This window comes from Drosophila sechellia, chromosome 3R, assembly GCF_004382195.2.
Source record: "Drosophila sechellia strain sech25 chromosome 3R, ASM438219v1, whole genome shotgun sequence".
Lineage (NCBI taxonomy): Eukaryota > Metazoa > Arthropoda > Insecta > Diptera > Drosophilidae > Drosophila > Drosophila sechellia.
In genome coordinates this window covers 10,765,159-10,777,361 of record NC_045952.1, presented here as the reverse complement: position 1 = coordinate 10,777,361, position 12,203 = coordinate 10,765,159, and the positions used below count along the sequence as shown (strand labels likewise).

General features: G+C 42.2%; 1 protein-coding gene across 6 annotated transcripts in view; it reads left to right on the top strand.

Annotated features, from left to right (window-relative positions):
* LOC6616675 (protein tincar) overlaps positions 1 to 12,203 on the top strand; it is a 60,601-nt gene that overhangs the window by 39,973 nt on the left and 8,425 nt on the right. For all 6 annotated transcript variants that reach the window (XM_032723146.1, XM_032723145.1, XM_032723143.1 and 3 more), the window contains 3 exons: positions 385 to 1,069; positions 1,345 to 1,460; positions 6,097 to 6,331. In XM_032723146.1, the coding sequence (XP_032579037.1) occupies positions 760 to 1,069; positions 1,345 to 1,460; positions 6,097 to 6,331 (661 nt within the window). In that variant the 5' untranslated portion in view covers positions 385 to 759. The remainder of the gene's footprint in view (positions 1 to 384; positions 1,070 to 1,344; positions 1,461 to 6,096; positions 6,332 to 12,203) is intronic.

Sequence of the window (12,203 nt, the reverse complement as noted above, 5' to 3'; positions counted from 1 at the left end):
GGCGGATGTTCGGGAATTATTTTGATGATTTGACTATTTGATGAAAACTCCTATCCTACAAAAATGAAAATAAATCTGAGGTTATATAGGTTTCTAGTTGTATATTATAAATGCTTCATTAAAAGGAAAAAACATTAAGAAGAAAAAGGTTTTTTATTTACTATTACCACTCGCAAGTAAAAAATTGTTCATAAAAATCATTACTTAAGATAGTTGATAGAAAATGTATTTTACAAGTAAATAATCGTACTTATATTATATATATATATTACTAAAGTGCGCATAAACATTTTATTTTCTAAGTTACTTATTTTACCTAAAATGTATTGTATTTTATCTCGTCACAACGAAAATTCACATTTATTTTCCTGCCTGTCATTGCAGTCACAGCAAATCAGTGCCAATCAAAGTGTGGGAAATCGACACGAATTTCCACAAATATGCGCCGGCAAATAGAAACGTCGGACGTTATAATGAGCCATATCAGCGGACAAATATTACCCACTGGAATGGGAAATGGGAAAAACAATAAGCAGCCTCATCATCACGATCATCATCATCAGCAGCAGCAGCAACAGCAGCACTTGAGTAAATAGAAAACCAGTGTTCAGAATCAATACAAAATCAATATAAATAGCGATAGACAGAAATTGATTGTCAACATTATTCGCTGTCGCGCAGAGCAATAAAAACCCGACTAGCAAAGACAAAAGCCATCGGAGCGTCGAAAGCCAAACAAAGCCCAGTCCACCAACGAAGATGGGTGGCAAGCACCAGGGATCTGGAGCAGGAGCCTCCTCCGGAGGCGGCAGCCTCAACTCTAGCCTCTGCAACTCCGTAATGACGAACGCCACAACGGCGAGCAGCAGCCTCACGCAGCAGCAACAGCAACTCCAGGCCAAGTATATCAAGTCCAAGCGCCACCAGAGCCGCTACACCAGCCTCCAGCACTCCGGCCACGATTCCGGCAGCTATCTGCACCTCAACTCGCTATGGTCGATCTGGTATGGTGTGCTGCTCACCCTGTTCCAAGGATACTTGGCCATGCACGGAGCCTACAGGTTCTTGGGTAAGTTTTAAGTTATGTTTCCCCACAAGCTGGCTTAAGAATTTCTAAGCATTTTTAATTTATTTATCATTCTGTTTGACTTAGCTTTTTCACTTGAAAATGTTTAATCATGTTTATTTAAAATACATATGTATGTGGTTGCATCCATATGTCAAAAACTAACATACATAGTGTATCCTAAATATTTCCAAGAAATCATTTCCTTTGTCTTTGCTTCATGTTTTCTGCAAAAGAAAATATTATTTATATACTATAATATATATATATCTTCACAGGATGCTCTCTGATACCCTGGAAAATCGAGCCTGTAGCCGAACTCAATCTGCAGATTGTCCTTTCTGGAGTGGTGTTCATCCTGCTGCCGGTCTTTTTTACATCTGCCGTATTTAAGGTGAGTGGTTGGCTTATGAGGAGGCGGTGGTGGTGATGTTGTTGGTGGCGATGGCATTGTTCCAATGGGCTTTTAACCGGGATCATGCCCCTGCGTTAATTAACTGTGTATGGCAGTGTCCTCTTACTGCCAGTCTGTGTACTCGGTTGCACTCAATAATTAAATTTTTTGTTCTCTCTGCCATTTGCCAGTACGCCGCGGCTCTTTGGGTTTTTGTGAATTATTTTTAGTGGCATTATTCACGTTATTAAATTTATTTGCAAACAAAAACAGCAGCGGCAGCATCGGCAGACCAAGAGGAGCATACGTTGTGGGTCCTTTTCAGTGGATCCGCAAAATGGCTGACAACACAGGACGGAGTCACACAAACACATACATTCCAAACAAACATTCTATTGGTCTGTGTGTGTGTGAGTCCTCTGTGTGCGAGATCGACTCCTCTTTACCCCTTTCCCAGTGTCTGTGCTTTTATCAGCATAATAAATGCAATTATGGTTTTCCCTTTCTATTTCCCTTTGGCCAAGCTGCACATATAGTTCCCATAGTTTAGTTAGTGTTTTATTTATCTCATATTTATTAAGTGTGCGGGCAGACGATGATGGCACAAGCTCGATAGGAAAATACAATCACCGACAAACGGCATTTACTCCACCACCATTTACTCCTTTTGCTCCGTGTTTCCGATAAAAGCCACTTAAAATGAAAGACAGATATGGGGGGAGGCACAGGGTGGTAAGGAAAGTGCTGTCTGCACTGGAAAAGTAATTTTTCTTCAGCGAAACAATACTTTTTTACACGAGAAATCGAACAAAGTACCAATATTTTCCTTGCTTGCAAACTTGTGTCAGCTTAAATTGAATTTCCTGAGGAAAATACTCTTTTTAAACTGCTACTAATTGGAATGTAGGCATATAATAGTATTATTTTAGTTATTTATTTGAGTAGCATTTTCCAAAGTATGATATTCCTGATTCCTGCCACTTTTCGCTTGGTGTGGTCTTGTTAGTCTTGGCGATGGAGTTCCTGTCATTCCAGGTCCTCGTCCCCATATATGTATGTATGTACCCCTTTTACCCACTCAAACTGAAAGTTTTCACAAATAATTGGCTTGTTTTTAAAACCAGCGAAATGGAAGGAGGAAGCTGCCGGCATATGGAGTGGGGAATTGGGCGTGGACTGATGTCCATAGTTCGCCACAGACTGTCCATTGGCTGTGACAGCAGACTGACCGTAGATCCTACCACAGGAAGTCGGCCAGCTGCATGTGGCGTCACTTGTCCTCCACTATGCATCACCCCTTTCAGATCCCAAATACATAATGCCATTAAGTATGGAGCCTACAGCCCAGAAAGGGTTGATTATACTCCTTCTGGAGCAGGAGCATCAGTTTGGTACCGGAAATACTGTTGGTTGTATGAAAATGATTTGGTTAACTAAGCATTTCTACCTAATAGTCATTTTATAAAATATATTAAAATCAATATTGTATTTTTGACTTTAAATATTCGTCAATGTAAGTTTTTAAAGAAACCCCCTTGAATTCTGAATAAAATGATTAATTTTCCAATTCTGTTTCCGTCTAATACTCTAAAAAAACCAATATTGCTGTGTGACTCTAAATATTTATTTATTTAAATTGACAAAGAAAGAAAATCCGGTTCAAAGCTTTTCAATTTCCCATTGATTTCGGTATTAATATTCATGGAGCCGTCACAAAAATCACTGCGTGGGACTTTCCTCGCCATAAAAGAGTATACAAATTGTATGCAAATATTCCTTTTCACCGCTGGCCAGACAGCCACAAAAGCGGCAGAACAGCATCGACAACAAAAACACAACCAACATCATCAGGAGCCGCCAAAAAATGCAGCCCGGCAAAAGCTGCCTATCAGTCAGCGAGCAGACAGAGGGCGATGAAAAGCAAGGGAAATGGGTGGAAAGTGGGTGGAAAGTAGGTGAAGGGTGGTAGGGTAGAGGTAGAGGTGCAACCCACCGAAAACCAAAAACCGCCAACGAGCTGAATGACAAAGGGAGGGAAAAACACAGACAGCAGTGGGGAAAGGGCTTCATCACACGTCGCCGAACGTTTAATAAAAGGCAACAACAAACGACAACGAACAGAAATTGGTTGCAAACTAAAATCCCAACATTGACCATTGAGGCGTGGCTATCAGGACCCTGGCAGGAACCAGGACTCGGAGTCCCGAAATCAGGGCGGGCGACAGGAACAGGGCCAGAAGTTCATAGTTTTGCTTAGTTTTTTTAGCTTTTGCCATCGGACCAACAAAACAACAGACCCACAGACCAGTCACAATTACGTTCAACTCCTACGGGTACGAGTATGTGTCGAGCGATAAGACTTGAGGCAATTGGAAAGTGGGAAAAGCGGTGGAAAGCCGGGCAAAGGAGCAGGAGCTGCTGGCAAACTGTCACGGCCATAACAACGAGATGCGAAAACTTTGCGACTTTCATATTTGCACAGCATTCGAAATTAAACGAATGAATAAAACCACTGGGTGGCGGAATAGACCGCACGCCGTATGTGGCAAGTGCCTCTAACGAAATGGCTGACCAACGTGAATGGGGAGTTTTCAATGCCGGAGAAACTAAGCATATACTCAGTTTATGGCACATGTTTATGAGAATCGTTAAAGTGATGCTAAAAAATTATCTTAAATTAAAAACTGAAATTAAACAACGGTTGTAAATATATATCCACCTAAGAGATATTCAATTTAGATATTATAAAACCAGTTTCTCTCTGCACCTGGATTTCTAATTAATCCCCGCCAGGACACTTAAAGCATCTTTAGGCTTTTCCCACATCTAAGACGTTAATGAACGAGTAATGAGTAATCGCAGTGACACGATTTAGACATGATTTGCCTGCGGGGAAGGAGCCGCGTACTGTTGGCACATTTAAATGTATTATGCGCCTGGCACTCGGCGCGATTCCCCGAGCCCGCCAGCACTTGGAATGCACTTCGCTTTTTGCAAATTGCAATCATTGTTGCTCCTCCGCGGAAGCAAACCAAACCAGACCAAACCAACGAGACAAAACCAACTAAACCGGAGCGCAGAAAAACAAAGTGAACGAGTCGGTTTCCATTTGCTGTTCCTGGTGCTTTTGGCTCAGATCCTTGATTCAGATCCTGCTCCTTCATCATTCTGATGTCTGCTTGTTTTTAATTTAAAAGCCCGAACGCTCGCCTTTATTTATATGTACATATACACGTGATTTTAATGCTCGTTTATTTTGTTGTTGTGGCTCGTGGAAATAAATGTAGAGGGAGCTTGGGAATATATACTTTATGTGGGAAAAATAATAGATGCATATATATTGCATGGGTGCGCGTATATAAATATTTCATTTTGCCATTTGTCACGTGCAACGTTTCCTTTATTTGTTGCTCTTGTTTATGCGCCAACGCGTCGTATGCGCAATGCCTTGGCTTGCCTCACTCTGTCGCTCAAATCGCGATGTGTTCGCATTTTGAGCGCATAAATGCATTAAAAACCCAAACACAAAAGCACTTTTTGTGCGCATTTTTGTTTCTGCTCTACACATGTTCAGTTTCTAGTAGTTTTTTATTTGCGGATAGATTTTTTAATAATGGCCCCGGGCCCCAGGGACGTGTACACCAAATTGTCCGACATGCAGTTGGACTGGTGTGCGGTCAACCATGGATATCGTCCCTTTTGGCCAGTCGCCTGTTGCAGGCAATTATGAAATGCGAAATGCCATACCATTTGATAGATTCACTGTCGAGTAATTTATTCAGTGAATATGGTAGGTGCCATTCGGTTTGAGAAAATTTGATATCCCGAATAATTAGCATAAATTAGGTTGAATGTGTAAGTTAGGACATCCTGAAATTCAATTCAAATCATACATACATACATATCGCATTACTTTCATGGAATTAGTAATATTGTTTTAATCAAAATACTAATTGATTGTCGGTCTAAGTGTGTTATGAATCACGGCAATGAAAAATAGACAGTGTAAAATATCAGTGGTCCGTGACGAAAAATAAATCACATTAACCATATATAAATACTGTTTCCATATTTTTTACCCTTGCAGAGTGCTTGTTGATTTCAGTCATAACTTTTAAAATAAACGTACTATTTTTTAAACAGAATCAATGGATAAAAAGTTATTTATCCGTTTAAAATTTTTTAATTGGTGTAATAATACAGAATTATTTTATTTATATTAAAAAAAGTTACATCGAATTTCGGATTTAAGCTTTGCTTTCTGTATTTTTAACTTATATCTTTCAGTATGCAGAATGCGCTTTTTGCTAGCATTTGTGTTTTACTAAATAATTCCAGCGCAAATAGGAGAAATTGAAATTGCATATGCATGCACATTTCGCAGATAGTGGAGTGAGTCTAGTGAAATTTTCAATTTCCGCCCAAGAGGGAAAAGCGAAAGCGAGGTTGAATCAATAAGCATTCATTGCCAAGTCCTTGGCTCTGCTTATTTAAATCCACCCAACTGAATGATTGTTTGCATATGTGAACTATATACTCCATTTCCCCAATTCCAGCCCAATGAGCTTGTCGAAAAACAAATCATATGTAGTGCATTTCATTTTAATAATTTGGCATTTTGTGGACTACTCGACAGGTTGGCAACTTGGCAAACGACGGAATTAAATTGGCCACAGGTGCCAGGGAGCGGCGCTGCACCCTCTCGCCGCACGATGGTCTGGAGGAGGAGTCGCGGGGCGGAACCCTTCGAGCCCTTTGGACACACGGCGGACCCACGGCGGCCTTCGTCCACATCCTGATTGCATTCTGCCTGCTGCTGCCGCGTTTGCTGCTCGAGGCTCGCATCATTGAGAACGGATTGCTGCCAAAAGGTGAGCTTAATTAACCAACAGCGAATGAATGGGCGAAATCAGAAGCGGATGGCGCTCATAAGTAGGCAACAGAGCAGCGAGGCAATATGGCGCTGCCGGAAGTGTACGCCATGTTGCTTTATTTGCAGCTGTGCATTTCCGGTGCACGTCTTCCTCTGAGTCAAATATTAAATTTCACTATTGTCTGTATATGATTATCAAACTTGGCTTGTTTTTCAATATAGAGCCACACTTTAAACTTTAATCCTAATTAACTTTACCGAAATGTGTGCTGATTCTAACTATTTGAAACAATCTTTGTATCTCTTCAATGGCAAAACCCATAGGGTAGTAAAACTTTCGATCCCCTTAGAGCTACTTTTGTAGCTACTTTTTTATCGCATGTCGATTATGCACTTCCCGCGGAAAAGGAAATTCCGGGGGGCAATGGGGCAGGAGAATAACCCATGCACAATGTTGCCGAGCACGAATCGCGTTTATCCCCGCTTTCATTGTTGTCAAGCATACGCCACGTTGTACATTGTCATATTGATGGTGCGATGACACTGGCGCTGTCGCTGATGACAACTATTAAAATGAACATGAGTGGAGGCAGTTTTTCCTGGCAAAAGGATGGGATTATGGGTGGGCCTTTTATCAATCATAATTTCCATTGTCGATGCAATCAATTCACAATCGCGTTTGCCATTCCGAGTTTTAATTAAATTTATTGTCCTTAAAACGAACTGAAATTGGCTGCAATTTTCATTCTTCTCGGGGGAAAATCCCGCAGCCGTGTAAATGAGCAGGCCAATTTAAATTCGCTGGCATATGTGTGGGCCAGGACGAAACTGTTTAACCAAGAAGTTTAGGATGCTCTGAAGGACGCTTAACAAAGTGAACTTAGGGGAATATCCGGAGGAAGCTAAACAAAAAATTCCGAGGAGCTGCTGGAGCAGCAGCTTCAAAGGCAATCGCTGGGGAAATCTGCTGGCCAAACATATACAGCCCGACCGCTCGGCAAACAAAAACACAAACGAACGAGCGAGCACACAGGCTAACAACCGCAGGAGCAAACACCACTCACACACATGCACAAACACACAGACAAGCGGAGTAGGGCGGGGGTAACAGGTTGACAGTGGCAGGGGAGGAGGTTATTATGGCCTGCAATAAGCCATGTTAATAACAAGGCAGCAGCAATGGCGACCCAAAACTGTGCAAATGTTGGCCAACTGTGAGCAGGACACCAGTCGAATGAGTCGAGTCCTGGGCCACGTTGCATCGTCGGGCTCTGTTTGCATACCACATCCTGGGAGCTCCACGTGTGCTGCCGCCTCTGTGTACAGTTGGATCGACGAGTCTCACATGATGCCGCCGACGTCCTGGCAGCCCAGTAAACTAATTCCACAGTTAATGACAGGCTGGCATAAAAAATGGCGGTGCAATTACATTCAGCTGCACTAGGAAGGTGACAAGAAACACTTGTTATTTCGCGAGATATTTATAAACTGCATTAGAGTAAAACATATCCTGGAGTTACTTTTAAATTTTTATTTCCTCAGTTACATTTAGTTAGCCAGAGATAAAGGCTTTTTCACAGCGACAACTACAAAAGATGAAATGATACAAAGTATCTTTGAATGAACTTTCTCGTGATAACAAGATGCATTTTAAAATCCAAAAATATATTTATGAACTTCCATTACATTTTAGCTGCTTAATATTAAAAGGTTTGTTCAGCATTTAAAGTTGCTAAGCCGCTTGCCAAAGTACACATACCATTTTCCATCAAAAACTTTCGCTAAATGGCCGACGAATGGCAGCTGCGATTGCAAAAAAGGGAATAAAATCGCGTTGGGCGAAACAATGATGAAAGGCTACAGCTGTAGCTGCACCATCGGCAGGCAAATCAAAATTTACTACATTTAAAGTGGATAGCCGAGCCGCAGTCCAAGTCCCCGGCCAGCAGTTGGTCGAGAGTGGTTGACTTGTTTATTGAACCAGTGGGAAACGGAGAACAGAACAGAAGTGAATCACTGGACAGGCAGGCAGGCAGGAAGGCAGGACGAAAAGACAATGCCATCGACCAGCAGTGCAGCGGTCCATCGGTCCATCGTTGCCACGCGGACTAAATTAAAAATGTGGCACCGACAGCGGGCCATTGGGTTGGATTGGCATCATAAAAGCCATGACGTGATGAGTTTAAATCCTCGCTGACTGACTAACTGAGTGACTTGGATGCTGGATCGCCCCCGCGCCATTCCTGTGTGATTTTTCAATTAATTTCGATGTCGTTTTTGTTGTTTGTGATGCTCCTGTTTGAGTTTTTTTATACTGAACCAGCAGTGCCACAAAATCGATCTCTTGTCGCTGACAGACATTCCATCGGCGGTCGATGTGCAATCCATGCTGGGCGGGAAATTGTTTTTCCACCCACACCGCGCTCCTAAATTAGAAAATCATCGGCGCAAATAAAATGTGCAGTCAAAGCTAAAGTTGCACTTGGCCAAAAGGGTGGTGGTGGTGGTCCAAATGGAGTTTATGGATGGCATGGCCCGGGGTCAAGGGGCCAGCTGGTCAAGCTAAGTGCAATGCCTTGTCTCGCGACTCCGTTTTCGCCATTTTCACGCTCGACTGACTGGCTGGCTGGCTTTTCACCATTTTTCTTCCATTTCTCCATAGTTTTTTGCTCCTCCTCATCTTTTCTTGCCCTTTTGTCCCTTGCAATTTGTCAACGCGTTTGACATCCTTAAAGACTTAAGCTGGCCAAGATTGGCCTGTCGGCCCGGTTGATGATGATGCGCTTATGCGAGTAAGTTGGGAATTATGATTTTTAGCCGGCAATTAGAGATTTTCTTCAATTTGATTGACGCCCCATGGTTGGCTCGCAGAATCTGATGGGTGCGAAGGGATCTGAAGTTTATATTAGCATAATATCGGGACCACAGAAAGATGCTGCAATTAGGCGAGGCGAATCATAAAAAATGCTTTTAAAACTTTCGCCCAACTCGCATAAAAAGCTGCAGGGAAGAAAGCCATCAAATGGAGTGGCCACAAATGCATTTCATAAAATTCAGCGAGAACTTTAACGACTTTTGAGAAAATACGTATACGCAGTGTTTTTATTCACTAATGAAGAACTTCTAAAACTAGGGTGGTAAAGATAAAACAATAAGAGGATAAAGCTAACAAAATATGATAATTCGGTCATTAGATTCGTTTCTGTTTTAAAATTTCGTTCTTTGGTTATGGCTACCATTTAAAAGAATTTCACTCTCAAAACAAGCAAAAGATTTTTCCAAGATTTTAATATTTTCTTTTCTTCACTTACCCACTGACCCATCAAAGTGTCTCATTTACATCACAAAGTAAAAGACTGATTAAAATATTATAATAAAAAGTTCCCGGCGGCCTGCAGCTGTTGTCGCCATCAGAAAAGAACACTGAAAAAAAAGTTAGGTGCTTGAGGAAAGGAAGACGGGACGGAAGTGGCCGCAATTCGTTAATTAATTTCATTAATAGATGACACAAAAATCACTACGACGAACAATTTTATGGCGAAATCACTTATACGCCATCCCGCACTCATAAATAATTAATGCAGACATCTCTGGTGAAAAACAAATGAAAATTCGGATGACCAAGGTGGGGGGTAGGCGGGAAAAGCGGATGGAAAGCAGTAGGGCCTAGTCCAGTGCCATATTGAGCCCATAAAAGGCTGCTAAACAGCGTGGCTCAGATTACCAGGCGGTTCCTGGATGGATGGGTGAGTTTATGTGGATGGAGAACCAAGTGGTAGTGGATGGCCTGCTCGGCGGGAGCTTCGCAAGTGGCTCAAGACATTGGCCCCGGACTGTCCGTTGGGTGTGAGTTCTAGGCACAACAGCGGTAGAAAATATATACATTTTTTATGAGACTATATATCAGTGGGAAAAAGAGTAACAAAATATTTAAATTTATACAAAATATTAATTATAATTACTTTTTGGAAATCTAAGTTTCCGAATGAATCAAAGATTATGGCTGGCAGTGTAACTAATTTTCTAGCCACCACTGTACATGGGCTTAGCTTCTTGTAGCGGAGAACTTATCATTATTCATGCTAAAGACTTAACGAGCGCGAGCTGGAGCTGCAGATGGGGGGTTGGTGGGGGATGGTGCTGGGGACTCGGGGATAATGTGGGACCCGTCTTATCGCAACTATTACCGCAGCTGGAAGCCACCGCCGCCTGCGCCTCCGGTCGGCGTGGCCGGAGTTGGATTTGCGCATTTTCATTACTCTTATCCCCAGAGCTGCGGCATCTACGGCATCACCGTCCTTTCGGCCGCTTGTTTTCGTTCTTTTCTCATTGGTGTTATTGTCATTGGCATAATCAAGAGGGAGGATGGGTGGTGGTTGGGTTGGGTGTAGAGCTGCCATGTGGTGTTGGGGAGCTCCGGGTTAATCTTCAGATTTTCGGTGTTGTCGGTTTTACGAGCCACTTGCCGCTTCGCCAGCATCGTCTTTGGCCATTGCAACAACGACAACGGCAGAAGGGACATATTATTATGGCAGCCATTGTTGTAATTCCACATCGGTTCGTGTTTCTTGGCTTTCGAGTTGGTTTCGCCCATCCTTGCCTGAGTTCGTCCTTCGTCCTTCGCCTTCGTTTCGGGCCATTGTCTTTAATATTTGCTCGGCAATTCCCATTTTTAGTGGCTTTCTTTTATTTCCCACCGCCCGCTGGGTAAACGTCCTTAAAGCAATTCCACTAATAAATTATTTTATGAAAGTGTTAACTTGGCAAATTTTCATTTCTTTCCTGGGCACTCCATTATTAAGAGGGCCATTCTATAGGTGCTATGTATGTATATGCCATGAGCGACATCATAAAGTAAACTAATTAGAAAGCTTTCTGGGATCTTTGCAAAGCTCAGCAGCGTTTTAACTGGGCTAAGACAAACAAATTCGTGGCTCCGAGGCGGATTTAATTGGGATTAGGGACTGTGGTGGTGGGAAAGTATTGAGACTGTGGCCGAAAAATAGGTGGGCTTACAATCCTTTGGGCCAGGCAAGTTACCTGTTTTGACCCCAAAGGAATTGCGCTGTCAATAGAAGTGTCTGGATTATTTATTGATCAATTGGCTTTCAAGAAACTGGGTAATTATTTACTTATAGCCATGTTTTTTAGAAGTAAACTTTTAAATGAATTACATTCTTAAGTGTAAAATATTTAATTAATGGCTAAACTTGCCTAATTATCAAAGTTTTGAAAGCAAAGTCTTGACAAAAAATACCGCATATTAATTAACTGCATTAATTAAACAATTGTGTGACTGGAGAGTTAAAGCATCAGATGGTTAATAACCTTTAAAGTTTATTGAAGAGAACCCAAAACTAAGAACTTAGTTTAGTGCTTATCTGCTCGCCTGATTGGTTTTCGGACTCCGCCGGAACATAGAGTGGCATGCCAGCCCGGGTGAATAGTCCCCAAATCTCGGCTTGCTCCAATAAATCGCATTACCAGGGTCTGACCGTAATAAACATGAATATTAAGCTCCGCCGCTGAGCAGAAGTGAAGCCACTGCAAAGTAGTTATCAGTTCGAAAGTTGGGCAAGTATGCATGATAGCTTAAGGAGATCGGGTGAAATAGTAGGGTGCTCCGGAGGTTCGTATATGTACATATGTTTCCACTGTGCGCCTAATTAGACCTCCGAAACTGACCGGCCATGTTGCCTAATGGTGGAATTGTGTGCATTGTTTTCCCATTTGGTGCTGAATCGAACGGAAATGGGATCTGGCGGAAAAATAGTTTTCTGTTTTCCTCTTTTGGCTTTCGAACAGAGCGAATACGGCGCAGATTCCCCATTGTCTGGACATTCCAGTTCACGTCGTCATTGATTTGACTT